Genomic DNA, 24033 nt, shown 5'->3' with positions numbered 1-24033 from the left:
ATTCTTACTCTCTCTCCTATCTTGGTGTAACCATTTTTTTTAGCTCTGGAAAAAGAGTACTCAACAGATGCAGTGCAGCAGATACAGGTAAAGCCCGTTTACACAAAACATACTCAAGGCCTAATCTTGTAGGCGCTTACTGCCAGATTGTGAAGCCTTTACTCACATGAGTGAGCCATTAGTCAAATAATCCCAGTTAAGTCAATGGGAGAGGATACTCTGTGAGTCAATGAAGCCAAACAGAGGTGAGACACAGCTAGCCATGTGAGTAAGGATGTCACCATCCAGCCCGTAATACTTACTACCATCAGTAGTTTCAATAGGGACAGATACAGCCATTACTTACATTGGTATAAATCCAGAGTAACGCTAAATCAACATGGACCAGATTCTATCTCCTTTACATTGGGTAGTCCCATTTATTTCAGTGGCTCTCTCTGTGGAATAAGGGACTAAACACAAGTAAAGGAAACAGAACCTTGCTCTCTGGATTTTCACTAGTGTTACATAGGATCAGACTTCATGGGGACTACTCATTCGGGGTCAGGTTCTGACCCAATTCCTCTGGCTCAGTAGAGTCCTACTCCACCTAAAAACCCTATGGAAGTCAATGGGATTATTTGTGGAGTAAGGTTCTCCTCAGCATGACTAAAGGTACCAGAATTCTGATCCTGAGGGTCAGATTCTGATACACCTGATCACGTTGAGTAATACCTTACTCCAGGAGCGGTCCCAATCATTTCAAAGGCACTACTCCTGGAGTAAGTCATTGTGAAAGGAGAGGAAGGGTTACCACAATCTAGCCCTAGAGCAGTAAATGAGCAAGCACTGTGTCTCTGACCCTCAACCATTAAAGTCAATGAAAATTTTGCTCTTGACTTCAGTGAGCTATGTGGGATCAAGTCCTATGCCCAGTAGTAGGTGCCTGCAGGACTCAGCTCTTAGGTGGCTGTGTCTTTTGTTTCATCTGCCTGAAGGCCAGACTGTCAGGATTGGCTCTGTTAAACATTCATTATATTACCAGCAGATAACCTCAGTGTAATTAAAAGGGATGAAAAAGAAATGAATATTTTTCAAAATCACCTGAGAATTTGCATTTCCAGCTAGGATCCCTAATTGGTTGCAGCGTGCCATCGCAAAGCCTCATTTACATTAGAGTTTATGGCAGGCAATGAGCCATGATGCCTACAGAGCACTGGTGGCTATCTTTTGTGCACTGTGGAGTGCCCTCTCCTTGTGATCTGAACCTGATCATGATCAGACAAAAATCAGGCTGTATATGAACTCACAAACTTTCAGACTTCTTCATCAAGTAAATGAAAAATCTGTGACGAAACTGCACATCGCCTGCAAGGCTTTCACTGCTTCGGGTAATGAAAATCACCACCTCTGTGCTATGATTGGCATTACTGTATTGTCTGTTCTCTTCCACGACTGGAGCAAATGACAGATTTGTTGCTCTTCAGCTCACGTGCATGTCAAACCATGTCACAGGATAACAGCTATAAACTGCACATATTTTTTAAAAGGCCAGTTGAACGTTGTCATAAACAGATAGCTAAGGGTTAATGTCTCTTTCACCTGGAAAGGGGTAACAAACAACACCTGACCAGAGGACCAATCAGGAAACAAGATACTTTCAAATCTCAAGGGAGGGAAGTTTTGGGTGTGGGTCCTTTGTTCTGTGTCTGTGTGCTCTCTAGGCTCTGAGGGTGATCACACTATCTCCAGGCTCTCTAATCTTCTGTTTCCAAGTTGTAAGTACAGGTAGAAAGACAATATAGGCTTTTACATTGTTTTTCGGTATTTGCAAGTGTGTAGTTTGCTGGAAATGTTTAAATTGTATTTTTTCTGAATAAGGCTGTTTATTCATTTTTTATAAGTTAACAGACCCTGTAATATTTTCATCTTGATTACAGAGACGATTTTTATGTCTTTTCTTTCTTTTTATTAAAAGCTTTCTTTTTAAGACCTGTTTGATTTTCTTTTCTAGTTGAGGCTCAAGGGGATAGGAATCTCTGTGCCAGGATTACTGTCTCTCTCAGGGAAAGACTGGGAGGGGGAAAAAGAAGGAGGGGGGAAGGTGAATTGTCCTCTCTGTTTTGTAATTCAAGGAGTTTAAGTACAGTAATCTTCCAGGGTAACCCAGGGAGGGGAAGCCTGGGAGGAGGTAAAGAGGGGGGAAGGGAAGTGGGTTATTTCCCTTTGTTGTGAGACTCAAGGCATCTGAGTCTTGGGGTCCCCAGGGAAGATTTTGGGGAGACTGGAGCTAATCAGGGGCTCCACCCAAAGTCCTGATTGGTGGCAGCATATCAGATCTAAGCTGGTAATTAAGCTTAGAGGTTTCATGCAGGTACCCAAATTTTGGACGCTAAGGTTCAGATTTGGGAATTATACCTTATGACAAATGTAACGCTACTTTACAAATACTTCCACCCTTATGAGTGATGGTACATGCAATGGACATGATTCCAACCCATGGTAGGCTTTTTAAACCTTCTCACAAATTTTCTAACCTGTATCTCACTGATACGCACAATGAGCCTGATTCAGATCTCACTTACTCCTGTGTAAACTCAGTGGAATTACGCAGGTGCTAATCAAATCAGAATTAGTACCATTGTTTTCCCATTTCTTTAGTAAACCTAGCATCCTCTGGTTGTGCCATGATAGTTCTGGGTGTGCCATGATAGCTCATCTCATCCATCCATTAGGTTTATTGGCAAAGTGAAAAAAACTGATGCTCATCTGCTGATTTTTGGCAAGATATGTTCTGGGTCAAAAATCTTTTGTCACAAAATCCAGCTGCATTTTGGAAAATTTATCTCAGTTTAAAAAAAATCCATCTGAAACACTTGAGTCCGTTGACTATCACATTACTAGGAGGCAAGTTGGACCAATATGTGACAGCAGCTTGTTGAGTGGGTACTTTCTTTTGAAGGAGCTTATGCTCCAGGAACTTTCAGAGTGTGTGGGTATGTGTGTGTTTCTGTCTGTCTGTTCATGTAGGTGCATGATTATTCTTAACTACAACTAAATGTTTTTCATACATTAACATGACCATGAGTATCCATTTCAAGAATTAAGTGAAACCACCTCTCAAGCACTGAGTACAAGTTTCAGGACACTCATCGGCCATCTTAAACTATCCATGACCATGAATAAAGGTTTTATATTGGATCGTAATGTGCATTAAATCAAACAGATAGAAGCCTAAAGTGCTTTGCAAAGCTTGTGGTCTTTACACAATTCTGTCTACAGCCAGTCTAATCTTGTTAGCATCGATAGACCATGCAAAGTGAGTGCAAAGAGGACATTAAACACTGTTCGATCAGAATGGTAGTTTTATGCTCCATTTTCACAGGTGAAAATGACTCCATTAGGTGGAAGTTAGTGGAGATTTGGGCCCTCATTGAAAAAGAAAACTCTTACGGCTGCAAAATAAAATCTTGAAACTGTGACCCTTGTGACCAGTGTTATCTTTCTGAGTGCGCAGATAATCTGAAATGATAGCTTCGTGAGGTATGAATAGTTTAAATCTCACTGGGGCATTAACATTTACGCTTTACTATGAAAATATTAATGATCATAAAAATTTAATTTAACTTCTAAGAATTTCATTTCAGATCCAAGCATGCAAGAAAGAAGGAAAAGGGATGTCAATCAACTAATGTCATTCCATACAGAGCATTCAAGAAATAAGTGGGGTAATCACAACATCTGCACAATCTATCATAAGCAGCATTTTAGTTTGGAATCTCAGGGGGTGGGATTTGGTTCGGGGGCACAGTGTGGGAGAAAAACACTAAATTTTTTCAATTTAGCCTACTAGCATCAGTGAGGGTTTAAAACAAACAACCAAAAAAACCATCTGTTATAAAACCCCAAATCTTCCTGGATATTAAAAACATCTTGTCAACTGACGACTCCAGAGAGCTTGAAAAAGCTGTGGACACAGTGCTACGTCAGTTCAGGCCAGCTAGCAACAAAACATGTGATCCTGCAGATTGCTGAACATCCTCAACTCCCATGGAAATCAACTGAGCCCAGTGCATGAATAATGTCCATACAATAAAATCATAGAAAAAATCACTAAGAGGCTGTCTCCCAGTGAATGGCTTAAAAAATAAAATGACTGACAGGAACAACAAACAGCATCCTACAAAACATCTCATAAGCAGTGGCGGCAAGGCTATTTGAGACCTGGCTTTCTATAGCATACACGCAGGGAACTTCCAGATGTGCTGACCTTCCAGAGGTGTGTAACAAAGCACCACCTTCTTGTTTATCACTTGCAAATAATTATTTTTAGTCTTACTGGGATATCATCAGTATAAAGCAATCAATGCTTCATGAAGGACTATTAGAGTTATACAAAAATGCAAGGTCACTTTAAAAAGCAAGCAGTCTTCCATGCGCTCAAATCATCATGAGGGAATGGCCTTTTCTTATAGACTTCTTTTTCCATGGCGAGAGGCTGCTGCTCTCAGTCAAGCCATGGAACTATTGCTCATCAGCGGGTTATGAGGTCACGAGCCAGCCTCTTAATTTACTGTAAGGAAGGGGGAAGAAGTCCTATGAAGCAGAAGGTGATTGTTTACAAAAACTTATTTTCTAATAATGTCTCTTATTATTCCCCCTATTTGGAGAAAAGCCACAAATGCCAGAGAGGAACCCACGAAAGTCTGCCTGTCAAGTGGGTTTTACAAAGATTTTGCTAGGGATTCCCTGCAGTTACTTGGGTATCCAGGTAAGTGTGTCTACTAGTCCCTTGCTGTTCACCCAGGAATTACCCTTTCAGGCATAGTACATTTAGAAAAAAAACAGCAATATGTTGGTATGGAAAGTGGCACACAGTTAAATAGGTCCCATTTCAAACTATTGCCATACAGGTTTTTCCTGTATATGAGAGTCCCTAACCTGAATCTACACAGAGGAGATTGTATTCACTGCACAGGCTAAAACTTCAGCTTTAATGGATGTTCCCTCATTCACCTCCTGGCCCATGCCTGTATGGAAGCTGTTTTCATGTCATCCAAGTCTATCCATTTCACAGACTTCTAGTTTACCAGCTCCCTGCAACAGCAACAATAGTGAAGACAAGTAAATAGGATTTTTAAAAATGTTACTTACATATACCATATGTGTTTCTGAATGTGTTCTAGCTACAAAGGAAGAGAAAACAAGGAGTTAGTACAGGGGGAAAAAAAAAGAAGCAAAAAAGCAAAAAACAGGAAAACTGCATAAAGCAACCAAATATGAGGGTTGCCTGTAGCTGGGCTTAGGTCACCCTCCTTAGAGTCAGGAAGTATGAATCTCAGTTGGGATGCCCTGGTGCAATTATTTTACTGCACCCAAATGATGAGAGTTTTACACTGCATACAAAGCATCTGCTGGCTCACCTGCGCCATTCCAAACAGGCCTGTCACTTCGGACACCAAGAACAAAGGAGCAGGAATCACCAGGCACTGGTTTCAAGTTACTTTTTTAAACAGATATAGACACAATCACAGGCAGGCCATAATGTATCTCCTGAAATGTAGGGAGGCACACAGACCTTAATGACCGAGCCACAGGGCAGGTGTAGAACCCAGCTTCCACTCCCTAGGGTTCACAGGCAAGTGCTCTGAAAAATAAGCTAAGAGGAGCATAATCCAATTGAAATCAGCCAAAACCTGCTATTGACATACACCTGCCTGCAGGATGATGCTGCCACTCCAAACCCTAGCCTATTTTCTTATAAGATTTGCTTTTTCTTTGAGACAGGAGATATGTTCACAAAGGTAAGTAAAGTGAAGGCAACGTGAGATTTGTGCAGCCTGATTTTCACCAAGGACCACTCCAGGTGGGCCACATGTTCATTATAACAACTTCATCAAAACAACTAGGAGAGGGGAAGGGATAGCTCAGTGGTTTGAGTATTGGCCTGCAAAGCCCAGGGCTGTGAGCTCCATCCTTGAGGGGGCTACTTAGGGATCTGGGGCAAAAATCAGTACTTGGTCCTGCCTAATGAAGGTAGGGGGCTGGACTCAATGACCTTTCAGGGTCCCTTCTGGCTCTGTGAGGTTGGTATATCTCTATATATAGGAGTGATTTTATGGTAATATAATTTAGTGCCCCAGCACAAGTCTTCCAGACCCCAATCTCCTCTGCTGGCCTTGGGTCCTGCAACCCATTTCCACTTCAGTCAGGGACCTTTCACTACATGTTACATACAGGGGAATGGCGAGACAGTGGTTCCTATGACTGTGGTGCTGGACAGATAGATAAATACAGTGGAGGACTAGCCAGTTATCAAAGTTTGACAGTAGGGATGTCTGCCTACAGAAGGCAGGCCACAGGGGATGTTTTGTGGTGGCAACATTTTTCCCAAGCACAAGAAAAAGCCACTCTTCCCAAAGAAGCTCCTGCTGAACCCTTCTCCCTAATCAACAGAGAGAACAAGCCCAGCTCAGATATTCCCCTACAGCAAATCTAAGCCTGTGTGTCTGCAGCAGCATCCTAGCAGGAAAAGACCACTTGCAGATGCCAAGAGATTGTACCAGATGAGGAACCTTCGTATGTGTGTGTCTGTGTGTGCGCATATGTGTGCACTGTACACTCATGGGCTTCAGCAGTGTACCAGTGAGAGGCAGGCGAGACTTGGAAGGAATCTCACATAATGTCTGTAAGACGAAATCAGAGGCCCATTAAACCGGTCAGCAAGAACAGAGACAGCTGTCCTGCCCTTATTATTTTCCACTTCATTTCCAGGCTAATGAGAACTGTCAAGCCAAAGAGAGAGAGGGACAGACAGACAGATGCTTGGAGACAGAGAGAAGGAGATTGACAGATAGAAAGAGGAAACCGAGGTTTTTGTATGTTATATAACAATGGCTCCTTGCCCTGGAAAGCCCAGCAGAGCACAGACTGACTCTATATCAGAGGGTTTGTTAAGTTTGACAATGGTTTTCCTAGAATCCAAGGACAAGAAAGAAATGCAGTTGATGGAAGGGTGGAAGGGTAGCTAAGAGAGATGAATGACCTTCTTTAGAACTGAGAAAGAAAGGGTTAAGCCTGCTGCTTCTAACCAGCTAATACCACCATCACACAAAAGTTCCAATAGGATTCCCCATCCTCCCTTTTACCACCACACAGCAGAAGCAGCAGCCATGCCTGTGTGACAGTGAGAAGAGTAGGTGTGTCTGCCACCACTTATCACTAGGAGTTTTTCAAACACTGGAGCTCAGGTGTTTGGGCTCAGAAAGGGAGGAGAGTCATGTTTGTTCCTCCTGTTAGGTTGGAGTTGGTGATGTGGACTTAACAGTAGTGGCTTTCAACCTTTTCCATGGCCCCTTCACCAAAAATCCTCTCCCATTTAGCCTTTGGTAAGGGAAGGGTCATGACATCCTGATACCTATTTGCGAGCTGCCCCCTTGAATTAATTAATTCACATGCACGACCATGTTCCAGACCACGAGTTCTCAGCCAAGGGAACCCATGCTCTAGAACAGGGGCAGGCAACCTATGGCATGCGTGCCGAAGGTGGCACATGAGCTGATTTTCAGTGGCACTCACACTGCCTAGGTCCTGGCCACCAGTCTGGGACCTCTGCATTTTAATTTAATTTTAAATGAAGCTTCTTAAACATTTTAAAAACCTTATTTACTTGCCATACAACAACAGTTTAGTTATATATTATAGACTTATAGAAAGAGACCTTCTAAAAACGTTAAAATGTATGACTGGCATGCAAAACCTTAAATTAGAGTGAATAAATGAAGACTCGGCACACACTTCTGAAAGGTTGCCGACCCGTGCTCTAGAAGATAGTAGTATGTATTCTTCATTTTTACTTTTAGTATTACAGTAGTGCCTAGAAGCTCCAGAAGTGATCTAGGACCCCTCTGTGCTAGAGTTGTACAAACACAGAATGAAAAAGACAGTCCAGTTTATACACTTTCCCTCTTTCCCTCCCAGAGCTCCACACCAGGGATTTAACATGGCCCATCACCATGTATACTTATAGAAGGCCCTGTTAAAGGGCTGCTGTACAGGTCTCCTTTACATTGTTGCAGCAGCTAGCATCTCACACGGAGAGACCCCCAAAGGATGCCTATACTCCACCAGTACATAATATACACCTTAGGGAGGGGTTAACTATTAATGGTTTTGGATGGAGGTGTGGTAATAGCCTCCTGTCCCATAGCCTCCTGTCCCAGATCTGGACTTTAGCGTCCAAGACCTGGGTGCTTACCTGAAACTCCCCCAAGCTCACTACCAGCTTGGATATTCTTGCTGCCACCAGGTCCGGAATATAGGGCCTGACCCCCCTTTCCTCTCTCTGGGTCCCCAACCTTCCTTGGGGGACCCCAAGACCCAGACCTAGGTCTCCTCTCTCTCTCTCCTCTCCCAGCTTCCCCCCCTTCCTGGGTTAGCGGTGCAATGCTATACTTCACTCCTTGAATACAACCGGAGGGCAATCTAGCTTCCCCGAGGCTAGGCATTCACCTAGTCAGCTCACACAAGAGATTCCCCCTCCCTTTGTCTGCAGCCTTTCCCGCCTGGACAATAGGAAGGTGAGACAACAGAGTTTGGGCTTTCCCTCCCCCTCTGCCTCACTAGGAAAGAAAACTTCCACAAGGTTTAAAAAGAAACTTTATAGAAAAAAGAAAGAAATTATAAAACACAATCTTGCATTAAAGAAACTCAATACAGGCTCTTGCTTATAAGAAATATGATTAACAGTCTGATTAAAAGATAGCCCGATTAAACCAGTCCAACAAATCAACATACATGTAAATACAACACAAAGCTCATCATAGCCGATACTTTGCTTTCCTTTGTACTCACAGATGTTTAGGAGGAAACTTTGAGATAAGATGGATTAGGAGAACTTGTCCCTCACAGCCAAGGAAACAACCAAGACACAGCAATCCACATCTGTACATACAACACAAAGCTCTTCATAGCCGAATTACTTGGTCTTCTTTGTACTCACAGACTTTTGTAGAATATTGAGATAAGAGGAAGATAGAACGGAAACTTGTTTACCCATAGCCGAGAAAACAACAAAGACCCCGAGTATACAAATTCCCGCCCCTGACTTTAAACAATCCAGTTCTCTGATTGGTCCTCTGGTCAGGTGTTTGGTTACTCTTTCCAGGTAAAAGAAACTTAACCCTTACCTTAACTATCTACTTATGACAGGAGGGCAGGTGATGTGGCTAAAATACATTCAAGTCTCTTTCATGCCTGTTTCTTTTACAGTCCTTTCTGTCTCTCTGTGTCAGGTTGTCCTCGTGCGGCTGCAGTAAGCAGAAGTGTCAGTGTGGCTCAGGCAACAGCTCTTCAGGTTACCCAGTCAGAGGGGGTAACAAGTTCATGTCCCAGTAACAGGACCTTCAGATAAGATGTTAAACAGAGGTCTGCTCTTCTGGCCATTCCAATGTAAGGTAAAGATCCCATAGCACTTTGCATTTGCCATAAAAACAGATCCCAAGCTTTGTTAGACCTCTCACTGAGCGCACAATGGCTGCTGTCTGCCCACACAACTGCAGCGCTACCCATGTTGAAATAATTATTGTAAAGCACTTTGGGGTGCCCCAAGTATGAAAAGTGCTTTACAAAAACAATCACAATTCTGATTTGCATGGAATTGTTATCATGATACCGTACAAGCGTCCTTGCTGACACCAACATCTTCCCTGCTTTTTTTCTTTTTTTGGGTAATTAATTAATGCTTTCTTGCTTTTCATCGCATTAAAGTGACAGGAGGGGTTATAGAAGGGCAATTCGTTTTGAAAAGGAGAAGACTGTAGGCTTTTTAGGATGTAGTGTAGGGGAGGGTGAGCCACAGTGGGAGTTAATCGCATTCCTTCTGCCATCATTTAAATACAATGTTTAAACGTATTTAAGTGACAAAGGCATTTAACAGCTCTTCCCACAGGGCTTTTCTCACTGTTCTCACAGGGGTTTCCCCGAATGGAATGCCATTATATGAAGGCTTTAAAAATGCTCTGTTCCCATATCTCCTCTCCACTGCAGGCACTTGCCACAAGAAGCCATTTCTAAAACAACAAAACCAACCTCTACCTTCACAGAGCCAGTGGAGGCTTCCTCATGCTTGAATGGTGGCCTTGGGAAGGGGGAGGGGATTTCCCAAAACCAAAGCTTTACAGAAAAATGCACCATCTTAATTAATTATTCTGATTATTTGTACTGCAGTAGCACCTAGAAACCCTAGTCAAGGATCAGGACCCTCCCATGGCTAGGCATTGTACAAACACAGAACAAAAAGATGGTCCTCCCTAAGAGCTTGCAGTCTAGCTATAAGACACAAGACAACACCTGGATACAGACAGAAGGCACCAATGAGAGGCAATGGTTCAGCACATCAATTGCCTTAGTGTCAGTGACAGGCCAGAGCTGCAAAGTTCTGATGCAAATCTGAATTCTCCCAAAGTTTGTGGATTTTGGGGTGGGGGCTGCTGGTTTGGCCCATCTCTAATTTGTGCTAGTGCAAGAGTTCCCAATCTGCCCCAGCAACGAAAGAGGCAAAGTTTCAAATCTCGATGTGCCATAAATTGACCCTTTTAATAGGCCAATTCATTTACCAGGCCCCTTCTATATTCAAAAAGAGCTTTATGTCCAAGCATTAGTCTGTTGTATCATGTTAAAATATGCGTTTTCATGGACAAAGAACTTAAACTGAGGGCAGAGGGAAGCCATAGATAGTCTGACCAAGGTCAGGACCCTCCTATGCTAGGTGCTGTACATACACACACAGTCAGTCCTTGCCCTGAAAAGCTTGCAGTCTGAAGAAACAAGACAGACAAAGGGAATATCATTATTCCCCCACTTTACAGAGGGGACCTGAGACAGAGAGAAATTAAAGTGATTTTCCCAGTGACTTAACTACAAGACCATCTATAACAGTGGTCACCAACCCATCGATCGTGATAGACTGGTCGATCCCGGAGCCTTGGCCAGTCAATCGTGATCTATGGGCTGCTAAAAATCCAGCGGTGCAGCGGGCTCAGGTAGGCTGCCTGCCTACCATGGCCTCATGCCGCTCCCAGAAGCGGCTGTCTGCTGACATGTCTCTGTGTGCGGACCCCTGGGGAAAGGGAGGGAGGGAGAGTAGTTTCACGCACTGTCCCCACCTCCACCACAATCCCTGCAGCTCCCATTGACCGGTTCCCGGCCAATGGGAGCTGTGGGGGCAAGGCTTGTAGGCGCGGCCTCGTATGAAGACCCACTGCCCCTTCCCCCCAGGGGTCGCATGTAGAGACGTGCCATCAGACAACCGCTTCCAGGAGCGGTGTGGGGTTACGGCAGGCAGGCAGCGTACCTGAGCCTCACTGTGCCACTGATCGGGAGCTGCCTTGGTAATTGCCTCGTGGCCGCAGCCTGCACTTTGAACCCCCTCCTGCACCTCAACCCCCAGCCTAGACCTCCCCCCAGACGCCGCACCCTCTCCTGCACCCAATTCCCCTGAACTAGCCTAGAGCCCCCTGCTGTACCAAATTCCCTCCCACAGCTTGCATCCCGCACCCCAACTGCCAGCCTCAGGCTCAGCAAATGCACACCCCACAGTTGAGAATGTTACACTGATTTGTGACAATCCCCACAGGATTTTGGATCTATAAACCACAAATGACACTAATAAAAAGTAAGACTTATGAAATGTCCAGTGGATTCTATGAGATTAGGTGCAGTGTGAGCATATGGCGCCTGCATCCAAACTCCCTCACACAGCTTGCATCCCTCACTCCTGCACCCCACCCTCTGCTTCAGGCTCAGCCCAGAGCCCCTGCCCACACTCCGAACCCCTCAGTCCCAACCCAGAGCCTGTACCCCATCACTCACCCCAACCCCGTGCCCTAGCCCGGTGAAAGTGAGTGAGGGTGGGGGAGAGTGAGCAATGGAGGAAGGAGAGAATGGAGTGAGTGGGGCGGGGCCTCGGGGAAGGGGCGAGGTAGATCCTGGGTTTATCTTAAATTTAAAAAGTGATTTTGTGCGTAAAACGGTTGGAGACCACTGCTCTAGTGCAATGAATATAAGCATCCTTCATGGCAAGCCAAGTGAGCCCCCTAGTGCAGAAGCATCAGACATGTGGCACGTTTGATATATTTTGCTGGCTACATGACAGGGCATATACAAATTCTGAAAAATATACACTTTAATAACATTTCCCCCCCAGCTCTCATGGTTTCCAGAAATGAAGGGTGTGTAAACAGAGTCAGTGATATCTTCCTAAATCTCAAAAGTGTGAACTACCCCACCCTCCATTAATCCTAATGGGTATTGGTGCTACAGCCCAATGATGGCAGTTTAAATGTCAACATTAACTCTTTTGTTGTTGATAATTTCAGCAGACGGAATGGTGAGTGTGAAGCCCTGTGTGAAGTGGGAATTGTTGGCATGAGTGGGAGATCTGCTGTGGATTGGGAGTAGCATGTAGTCCTACATTTATACATTGCTCCATGGACCACAACTAACATGGAATCCAGCTCTCTCCTTAGAATTAATCTGACATCCTAGCTCTAGTGCAATAAACAGACAGATCCCTTTTATATGGCTGTCTAAGTGATGAAGATGCTAACACAATGGAAAGACAAGTGTGCCATCAGCAGGCAGTGGGGACGCAAATTGAGAACTCCCAATATAATGAAAATACAGATTGTGTCCAATAAAGAAGAGCTCTGCGGTGTGTCCATCCCCCCTGGCAGCTTTTATCGCTTGAATAAATTCATTTCACATTCTTATTCCCTGTCCTCAAGATATTGTACATCAGACCTGTTTGCTTTTTCCTACGGAAAAATGAAAATAATAGCTTTGGTGTTTGATCAGGATGAGGAGTGAGTCACTCCAGAATGACTTTAATCGTTTTCCTCCTTTATTGCATGTGCTTTGCTGCATTAAATAATGCCAAAAATTCAGAGACAGCCCTATAAAATGAGCTTGGTTCAAAGGTGAACCTAAAGCCCTGACACACTGAAGAGGGTCTAGTGTCTGATACCTGGTTCATCACCCTCAGTTCACTGGAAACAGGATCTTTTCATAGATTCCCAGCTCAGAAGGGAACATTGTGATCATCTAGCCTGACCTCCTGTGTAACTCAGAACAGAGACAATTCCCCCAAACAATTCCTAGAACATCACTTTCAGAAAAACATCCAATCTTGATTTTAAAACTGTAAGTGATGGAGAATCCACCATGACCTTTGGTAAGGTGTTCCAATGGTTAATTACGCTCACTGGTGAAAATTTACATCTTGTTTCCAGTCTGAATTTGTCTAGCTTCAACTTGCAGCCATTGGATTTTATTATATCTTTCTCTGCTAGATTGAAGAATCCATTATCAAATATTTCCTTTATAAGGAAAGTGGTGGACTCTTAAATAAGCTAGTAATCTTTGTATGCAAAAGACACATTAGATGGATCAATCCCTAAATGAATAGCATGACATCTATCTCAGGTATTTACATTACCTTAGTATCTCAGTGCCTTATCTTTAATGTACTTATGCTCATAACACCCCTGTGATGTAAGGAAGTACTGTTATCCCCATTTTACAGATAGAAAACTGAGGCACAGAGAGACTAAGTGACTTGCCCAAGGCTGGAAGAGCAGGGAATTGAAGCCAAGTCCCATGCTAGCACAGTAACAACTGAGCCATCCTTCTTCTCTATGCCAAAGCTCTCATTGACTTGAATGGTGCAGGATCAGGGCCTTATGCAGCTGAAAAATGCCTATTTTTGTAAAAAAAATCTCTATTTTGTTTTTGTTTGAATGTGTTAACCAAGCCATTTTTCTGTTAAAAACTGCAATTTCCCCTCCCCCCTCTATTTTCCCCAGATTTTTATTGAAAATCAAATTGTCAGTAAATGGATAGGTCTGATTACCATTTTGAATAACGTTTTCAATTAAAATATAGAAAAAAGGTAAGAAATTCACACACAAAATGAAAAATGTTGACAATTTTTTTTTTTTTTTTTTTAGAAAAATGGTCTGTTTTCAACAAATGAACATTTTTGTTTGAAAATTTTTTGACCTGCTTTACTCATTTGTAGGGGAAGGATGGCTCAGGGAGGATATGAGTAAGAATATACAAAGCCTTTCACCTCTGGCTCACCGAATAGAACATGACCTGGTTTGGTAAGGAGTGAAACTCAAAGCCCACAGCGTAGCTGTCAAGTAGTATTGTAAAGTGAGTTTGGAGGTAGGAGGAGTTCAGTTACTTCCTAGCAGACAGGTGTCTACTTCCCAAAGCCATCATCGCAGCCAGTGGAGACTGATTCTGCTGTTAGCAGTCTCTGCAGAGGCTTCAAGCACTGATCGGAGGAGAGTTTATTTATAAATATTTTAGCAGAATGAAGAACCAGAAGGAGTTTTAAATTTGCATTTCTTTATACATACTCCCACTCAGAATCTGCGAGCTTAGTAAATCTGTATAAAGTCATCACCGGGGACTGACAATGTGATTTATAAAGGCCAAAATACCCACAGAGCCAGAAACCTCCACTGAATAGTAGGCAATCTTGCTCTTCAAAATTCTTTTTATTGCTACATTTTCAAAATATCCCAAAACATTAACATGGTATCAGTGACGGACATGATCATTCCAGTGCATTCAGGCCGGGGGCATGGTCTCCGAGGGATCGGTGGAACTCATCTTGGGTACAGAATCCCAGAGGGCTCAACATGATATGCCCAGGGCACAGGGTATCACAGCCTACCACACAAAGCATAAGGACTCTAGAAGGTATGGTTCCAAGAACCCAGTATGCAGGCTGCCAGAGGACACTATAATACACCCAGGATACAATGCTGTGCACCCTGAGATTCAGGAGTCTACAATGCACAAACAGAAGAGCAAGATATGCTGATCCTACACCAAGAAGGGGTGAAAGGGCAGTCCTGGCCCTCTAACAGTACATCACTTCTATGACAAACCCCCAGTCTGCTAAGCTGAGAAGCCAGAATACCAAGGCTGATTCCAAAATACACCAACCACTTGGCAGTGCTGCCATGCCATCAGCAGGGGAGTTTTACTGTAGATGCATACACATTTCAATGCAAAGGAAAATCAAAGCAGAGTAACAATACAAATCTAAAATGCCCTCATCATTTGCAAGAGAAGGAAATCTGCTTCTTCCCCAAACCCATATCCACTTCCTTCATCCGTGGTTCAGGACGGGAGTCTTTGGGCAGCTGCACTGTGGAGAGTTACTTAATTATGCAACAATACATATAGGAAGAGACGATGGGGGGATCCCACACACAGAAACACAGATAGAAAGTCCTGAAAACATACTGATCACATGATTTACAGTGAATACCCTCTTACCGTGAGACGTTTCGAGGCGTCCACTTCAATCATCCCCCGCAAGAGGTTCTGACAGTCTGGAGGGATGAAATGTGGCATGTGGAACACACCCCGCTTCACCTTCTCCAACAACTGCCGCAAGTTGTCGTCGTCAAATGGCAGGGCACCCTGCAGGGACATGAGGAAGGAATTGTGGATGGGAGAGAGGAGAAAAGAGGAATGGGAGAGGGCAAAAGGTGAAAAGTTGAGCAATTTGATGAAAAGAAAAGGATGACATTAGGAAAGTCACTATACCATTATAAGAAGTGAAGCACACCTTCTTCACCTGTTGATAATTCCTTAGCATTGCTTTACTTCTTCCAACATGGAAACAGAACTTTGGACGTAGCTTTTTATATTAAACTTTTTAAAATTGGAAAATGAACAAGAGAATAAAACATAATGCAAAATATGATGTTGCCTTCTCAGGGAAATTCTTAAAAGACTCAGGAAACCACTTAAATTCAACTCAACATTTAGTAGCAGAGAGGTGATTAGCAACGTCCAAGTAACCAAGTTCAGATTAGTGAGCCAATGTGTGGCTTCGGAAGTGGCTTGGCACAAGTCCAAAATGCCACCAGCAAACAATTGAAGTGGGCACTGATTTACAACATGGTTCATAGATTGCAGCTGGTGACCACCGTCAGATTGTTCATTATCTCTCATCTTCCAGAGATGTAAGAGATGATAACATCTGCCATGCAATGATCTGAAATGATTCAGTGCAGACTATTGTTTCCAGGGTAGGTTAAAAGCTGTAAATTCTTTTCTGGGGTCATCAACCAGGAGTTTGTTTGGGACATGAACATTATTCCAGAATTCTTTCCCGTGTGCCCCAGGATTGAATTAGGATGCTTTAAGAGCTTGAAGGTTCTTGAGGTCCACTGGATGAAACTATGATAAGGTTTTATCACAAGCCCATGTCTCACCAGAGAATCTCTCCCCCCCCAAATTACTGGATGATCCTGGTAGATGTGCTGTGTCCTCGAGTCCCATCAAAAGCCATGCAAGTTGCGGGTTCTCAGCAACTGTTACAGCCAGGCTCTAAATGTCAGTGTTTACACTGTATTTACTTCAGTGCATGTAATGCTTGTGTAGGATAATACAGTGTATATAACAGACTGAGACCAACAAATCTATTTACAGAGGCCACCAAAAGCCCATTTGCTGCTAACAACCATTAGTCTTTACCGACCTGTGTTTGTTCATACTAGTGGCCTAGAAGCAAAAAGTCTCGTGTTCATTACCAATCCCTCCAGTTACCTAGTTCCTCATAACTATTCAGGACTTAAAGCAAAATCAATATTGAGAGTTAGGTATTTTGGCTAATGTAATATAATTCATGATAAAATGCAGCGTTTCCTGGACATAGCAACTAAAGGCTGCTAATTACTAGCAATTGCTATTATGGTGTAAGACTTTTTGTGGGTGTTTTTCTTGATGTAATTAACTTGATGCTTGGCACTGAGCATCAGTGATCGGCTAGTTTCAATCACTTTAAAGGCTCAGGTTTATACCTAGAAACAACCCAAGACATTTTCCAGAGACAGTGGGGTACAAAATCTCAAAGGGCATCCCCTTGAGAATGGAGTACTCACTCTGATAACTCCCAGGCAGCTTTTCTGAGTCTCTCTTTCCTGGTATTTCAAAAGGTCAAATCATGAGCTCTTTACTTAGCTATTCCTCCAATTCTTCAGTCAAGCAAACTCCCACTGGATTTCAATAGAAGTTTGCCTGAGAGGGAACTGGATAATAACTGTGCAAGGACAGCAGAATATGGATCAAGGAGCTTTGCTGTTTGTAACTGTAGATTAACATTTGACATATTACAAACAAGACGAATGATTTCATACACATTAAGTCTATCCTACTTGACACTTAATGGCAACCTACTTCTTGCTTATGGGAGTACTACGCAGATTTTTGGTGTAAAACTGAACAGAGGCAAAACTCATTTGATTTCAGGTTCTGTTACAATTTTTGTCTGGTTTTGGGGTTTCATACCATCTGTGTAACTCAGAACAAGTTCTGTGCAGCTCATGAGCCTTTCACTGAGCCGGGGACAAATTCTGAAACAGAATATTTTAGGTGCCAGGAAAGGAATTATTATTTGTGTGGAAACCAGTTGAAACAGGGTACTTTTGGCTCAATTCTATATTCTCTACTGCACTAAATGCAGTTTACAGAGGCTCAAAATTGGCATGAACCACAGCGGTTACATTTTACTCAGATCTTGACAAAACCATCTGAATGAAGATGCATATACATGTAAAATACACCACACTAAACCACTTTCCTGATCCTACGAAGGGCAGCCTAGGTTCCTCCCTGTCCTGAAGTTGCAACCCTGACCATCTTATCCCACTGGGGCCAACTGACTTTAGTGAGTTTTGAATCAGGTTCTTAAAGTGCTGCCCCACAATAACATAGCAAAGATCATATAGGGAAGCAGCTTTCCCACAATCCCCTTGCTGTACAGGTTGGCAGCCCTTCAAAGTCGAAGTGAAATATTTGTTATGCATTCCTTTTTGGGACAGATGCTGAGAGATAGAAGATGTAGCTGAGAGATACAGAAAGAGAGAGGTTACCCAGGAGAGACTTACATGATGGCAGTAGATTTAACATGAAATACAGAAGCATTGTGGGGGGTTTTTCTGTTTAAAGGAGGTAGCAAGGATGATGACTCACCACTAACAATGCAAATAAAATGACTCCACAGCTCCAGACATCTGCTTTCCTCCCGTCGTATTTTTCTCCCTGTGCAACAGAGATATGAGTTTAAATGAATGCTTGTTAGTAAGAGAATTAGCCATCCTTGAATAATGGGGGAGGGGAGAGTGGGAAACCTGAAGTTTTGATCCAAGAAGCTGATTTTGCGGAGAGCTACCTAAGTAGCTGGCCAGAGCGGCTCATGGGTTCTTGTGAAAATCAGTGTTATGTCCTTGTCTGAGGGATGTGAGAAAGCAAAGCCTACAAAATGGGGAAGGGAGGGAATGGCCACGGAGCAGTAAAAGAACTGAGGAGTCAGAACTTAATCAGAAATGTCAGAGATGCCTTCAGGATATCAAGAACCTGCTTCTGTCCTGGTTAGCTCTCTATGGAGTCATATTATTTGCTAACTTGTAATGTTTTCTGGCAATTCTCTTCTATTGATTTTCTGAACCACTTGGATTCATATTACTGCTGTGCATCAACAGGTGGGAAACCTGGCCTTTCGAGCCCTGGGCCACCACAGCCTACAGTAGCCAGCCTTAGGGGAAGAAGAAAGAGTTGGAGAAGGGAGTACCTCCTATTGCTCAATGGCAAACTAGTAACAGTGCTGAAAGTCCAGTCCGGCTTTCTTCAGCTTGAGGGGATACTTAGGGACTCCATAGGGGACATGGAGGCCCACTGGATGGAAATAACATGAAAAACAAAACCATTTTACTTCTGGCTGGTCAAGCGACTGAAGTAGCTGTGCCACCATGAGTGACCTCTGCCCTCTGAGAATGACATATGTTAATGACCTTTATACTAGTTGTGTAACTTGCTTTTGGGCCTTGTCACATGAAGGAAAATGACAGTCACATTAAGCATTTGCAAGGCTGATTGCCTTGGGATCACTTCCTATAGAGGATACCTGCCTGCATCCATGTAACGAGTGACATGCTTTTATACAAATGCTGTGAGTACAAGCTAACTCACCCGGATCACTTCAGGGCAGGCATAATGTGGCGACCTGTAAAACAAAACACAATCAAATGAGCATCTAAACCTATACTTATTAGATGTATTTGTAATCTGCCCATCACACTGGTATCTGGGAGCCTTCTACATCATTTAGGAGAGACAGAACAACACTCCCCTCCCTGACCTCAGCTTAAGCCCGTTTGTGACACAGACTCATACCCAGGAAGTGGCCACCCAGAAGAATAATCCTAATACAAAATAGGGAGAAAATCTTCAGAAACAGAGGCAACTTTAATTCAGGCTCTGCTGCATCTCTTTCAAGAATAGATTTCTGAATTCTGATCCCACTTCGGCAAAGTCTATGAAGGCCCACTGTGACCGGGGTCTTGTGGTGAGGAAGCTCATGTTCTTGTGGTCCCATTTGGAACCTAGAGGGTGTAGCTCATATTGATGGAGGCATAGTTGTATGTATTGTCAGCACTCAGAGGAAACCCACCTTTCCACCCAACTCTTACATAGCAATACACCCCTAAAAATGCATGAGCCTCTATTAGCTCCCCAAAACCCAGTATCGTAATTTACCCATCAGCACAGCGCTTTTCTGCAGTGAAGATGCAGCCACCAAAGACCACATATTTCCCTGCTCCACCTAGATTAGGATAGAGGCTCCTGGGATGGACAATTACAGGATTAAAAAAGAACTCTATCCATTGTGCTCCGTTCAAATTGTATTATACCATGCAAGGGAGAAGAGGAATGGAGAGCTATACACTGTCCTGCAGTACTGCAGCCCAGTTGCCTCTCTTCAGATATTTTTAACTGGCCCTGTGTATAAAATTAAAAGCAGTCATGGCATATGCTAGCTTAGTTTTTAAAAAAACACTTTCAGACCAATCAAATACATGCACCTGAATCATCTCCTGCACTTTTGCAATTATCATGTAATGTCATCTTTCACTTGCTCTCGGCCTCTCCAGTGGGCATAACAGCTGCTAATCCATTATTTTAACATGCGATTTTGTTTCTTAAAAAATGGAAAGGATGAACTTCCTAAAGATTACAGCAATGAGTATTTACTTTATAGCATCCACTAAACGCAGCCTGACAAAGCAGGAGGGACCCAAGTTGTCCTAAGCACTTATCCAAGACACTCCTACTGACACCTCCTCGTAACTATAAGGCTGCCCCAGTTGTGTATTTGCCCTTCGAGCCAAAATAATCATGTGGTTGGTGATGACTGTTTTATGTTACAATGGTTATAGCTTTGTGTTGGGACACTGCATTGATGCACAATGATATTACTGCACACACTGTATTTCCACCCTGACACAATATACAGATGCAATGTCCCAATGTGAGGATTCAATACCATGGCACTGGGAAGATGAAACACAATAAACCCAAGGTATACTTAGGACTCTGAGGGTACATCTACACTGGAATAAAATATCCGTGACACAGCCATGGCTGGCCTGGGTCAGCTGACTTGGGCTCATGTGGCTTGGGCTGTGGAGTAAAAACTGCTGTGTAGATGTTTGGGCTTGGGCTGGAGCCCAGACTCTGTGACTCTCCCTCCTGGTGGGGTCCCATAGCTCAGGCTCAGTGCTGAGGCATAATGTCTGCATAGCAATTTTACAGCCCAAGCCCTGCAAGCCCAAATCAGGTGGCCTAGGCCAGCTGCAGGTGTTTGATTTCTGTGTAGACATATAACACTGAATGCCAAGTTTAAGCAATGTGATATAGACCTATGAAGGAAGGCTCAGCAAAGTTTGGGACAGTTGGAAACAGTCCACAGAAGGTAGCGTTTACAAATGCAGTGGAGTCTCATCTTATGTGGCGGTTAGGTTCTAAAGTCAGCACGTAAGGCAAAAATCATGTATAGTCAAAATTACCCTTGAAAATCCCTTAAGTCACTCATAAAGTAGATTACACATGGTTTTGTGTACAGTATACAACCTTGTACGGTAATATGTATAAATGTATAATGTATACAGTAATGTACAGTATAATAAAAAGTACACATGCAAAATATAATTTTACAGTACTGTATTTTTAATTACATAGAGAGAGAGAGAGAGACTGAATAATGAAAGAATAAAAAAGGAAAAGAGTAAATCTAACCACTCACCATTCATCCTGGATATTCTTGCTAGTCTATGATGACGATGACACTATTGAGAGGTCGTCAGGGCTTGATGTTGATCCAGAAGATGATGGGCCAGGCTCATCCGCCGCTGGTTGTTTTTTCTTGAAAAACATGGTGATCTTCAACTGTCACTGTTGTATCTTGAACTGCTCAAACATATCTTGATACGGTCTCAAATCATCGGTAATACTATGTGTGATTTTGAGGCTTCGTTCCATAGAGGGATCGTATTCATAAATTAAATCATTCAAGTGTTTTGCTGCTTGGAACACTTCAGCAAATTTATGAAGATTCCAACTTGATGGCTCTTCCTATTCATCATCATCATCATCATCATCTTCTTCTGTAGACGATTTTCTCAGTTCCTCTAACTCTTTGTTAGTCAATGTTTCCCTGTGGCTCTCAATTAATTCTTCAATTTCTTCCTCAAAGATGTCGACGAAGCTATCACCACCCACTTGCCTGGCCACCTGAACAATGTGTTTCATTTCTTTGTCAATGGTCGGGAAACCCTTAAAATCATTCAAACATTCTTTTCATAGGTTTCGCCAACATGCATTGTTTCAGGCTTGACTGCATCCCCTGCCTGTTTAATATAAGAGATGCAATCGGCAATGTTGAAGGACTTCCAACATTCCATCACATTAAGATTGGGATCAGCATACATAGCGCTATGTATCTGTGAGAACGTAAGCCTTGCGTACATGGCCTTGAAACAGTGAATCGCGCTTTGGTCAAGAGGTTGGAGGATGGAGGTGGTATTGGGTGGGAGAAAGACGACTTCAGCGTCGTTATGTGCAAATCAAAATGCCTCAGGGTGGCCAGGAGCATTGTCTACGATCAGCAACACTTTAAAGTCAAGTCCTTTCTCTTTGAGGTACCGCTTGACCTCCAGAATGAAACACTTGTGGAACCAATCCAGAAATAATACTGCCATCACCCTAGCCTTTTTATTTGATTGCCAGAACACAGGCAGGAGATTTTTGTTCTTGCCTTTTAGCGCACGGGGATTTGCAGCCCTGTAGAGCAAGCCCAACTTTATTAAATGCACAGCCGCATTGCCACAAAACAACAAAGCCACATGGTCTTTAGCTGCTTTGAAGCCAGGGGCTTGTCTTTATGATTTCGAAATGTAAGTGCGGTTGGGCATTTTTTTCCAGAAGAGACCAGTTTCGTCAGCATTAAAAACTTGTTTCAGAAGATAGTCCTTTTCTTCTATGATTTTCTTTAATTGTTCGGAGTAGGATTTTGCTGCCTCTTCATCGTCAGATGCAGCTTCACCAGTAGTCTGCACGTTTTTGAGGCTGAAGCGGTTCCTAACACTGTTAAGCTAACCTTGGCTGGCTTTGAATTCCTTCTTATCAGAAGGCTGTCCCTCTTTGGCGGGAGGCTTGAACAGCACGTAGAGGCTAAGAGCCTTTTCTCACAATGTGTTGCCATCAATAGGCACACGTTTAGGGTCCATGCCTTCCAGACATAAGTTTAATGCCTTTTCAATCTTCACTAAAGTCTGATCACGCAACTGGCTTGTCACCTTAGCAGTTATTGGAGCACTTGATGCCACCACTTGACGAATTTCTCTCTCTTGAATCTTGATGGCACGGATGCTAGATTCATTGTGGCCATATTTACGTGCCACGTTGGAGACCAACATACCGTCTCTCAATAAGTCCAACACAGCCAGTTTTTCCTCCAGGATTGGAACAGATCGCTGTTTCTTCGGTTGAGCACAAGTAGTTGGCTTGCGTTTAGGGGCCATGTTGTACAAAAAAAACGTATCTTTAAACACTAGAATCACACTCAGTGTGGCAAGATGCTCACACTATGAGAGGCACGCAGGAACTGAGACTGACTGAGGGAATAGCAGATTCACTTCTCCCATCTCACGTTCACTCCGAGGCATATGCTCATTGCATGCGTATAGTTGAATTTGTGTAAATTAAATGCACATATGATGCAACTCCACTGTACTCTCTCTGTGAGGTTACACAGGACTTTCTAACCAGAGCTATCAGATCAGTAGTCCTCAGGTTGTCTTCATTTAGGAGGGAGCTTGTAAATTTAGATTATTGAGTCAAAACAGACTATGGTTCAATTCTAATTTAATAAAAATTGGGCTCTGTCTTCACATACTTGGGTGGATTTGGTACTGCATTGGCATGTAGCTGCATATTCAGGAGGGAAAAGATGTTCATGTGGCTAAAGCACAGAAGTTGGAGTCAAGGTACTGGGACTCTGTTGCCAGTTCTTATGTTCTGCATATTCTTTGGTGAGTTACTTAGTTCAAAATTTTGCGAAGTGGTCACTGATTTTGGCCTTAATTTCTTTGTGCCTCAGTTTCACCACCTGTAAAATAGAACTAACAATAACATTAGTTCTCTACCTGTACTTCACAAAGGTGCTGTGAGGTTTAATTCATCGGTGTTTGCAAAATTCTTTGAGATTCTTAGATAGAAACTGCTATAGAAATGCAACATATTATGATAACAATCATCATAATCAAGGCAAATCCCAAAGGAGCATAGCCTCCTTGCAGTTTGAGGGCCACCCTGATAATCTCTAGCTAGGTCCATATGACCATCTGGCTGGATATTCAGTTTCTGTCCATCACTGGCAATCTTATTGAAGCACCAAAGCTACTGCAGAGCACTTTTCATCTCCATTCCTTCTTAAATATGCTTTGAAATTCATATGTCTTCCATCCTAATAATATATCCATACCAAGAAAGCCACCAAAATTGAACCAGTGCTGATGCTGGCAGTTGCTATGCATATCCTCATTACTGATCTTGTCCTCCCACTTAATATGAAGCAATTGATGAAGATGGTGAGAATCAAAAACATCAGTCCGCCCACCTTCAGCCTTT

The 24033-nt window shown here is 43.0% G+C and overlaps 1 protein-coding gene across 6 annotated transcripts in view; it reads right to left on the bottom strand.

The window, feature by feature from the left end:
- Positions 1-24033, bottom strand: part of BRSK2 (BR serine/threonine kinase 2) — a 495363-nt gene that overhangs the window by 68687 nt on the left and 402643 nt on the right. For all 6 annotated transcript variants that reach the window (XM_075065085.1, XM_075065086.1, XM_075065087.1 and 3 more), the window contains exons 6-9: positions 19036-19069; positions 18040-18108; positions 15334-15480; positions 5134-5165 (exon numbers count right to left, since the gene is read on the bottom strand). In XM_075065085.1, coding sequence (XP_074921186.1) covers positions 5134-5165; positions 15334-15480; positions 18040-18108; positions 19036-19069 — 282 coding nt within the window. The remainder of the gene's footprint in view (positions 1-5133; positions 5166-15333; positions 15481-18039; positions 18109-19035; positions 19070-24033) is intronic.

The sequence above is a fragment of the Chelonoidis abingdonii genome, chromosome 4 (assembly GCF_003597395.2).
Source record: "Chelonoidis abingdonii isolate Lonesome George chromosome 4, CheloAbing_2.0, whole genome shotgun sequence".
Lineage (NCBI taxonomy): Eukaryota > Metazoa > Chordata > Testudines > Testudinidae > Chelonoidis > Chelonoidis abingdonii.
This window is presented reverse-complemented; position numbering and strand designations above follow the sequence as displayed.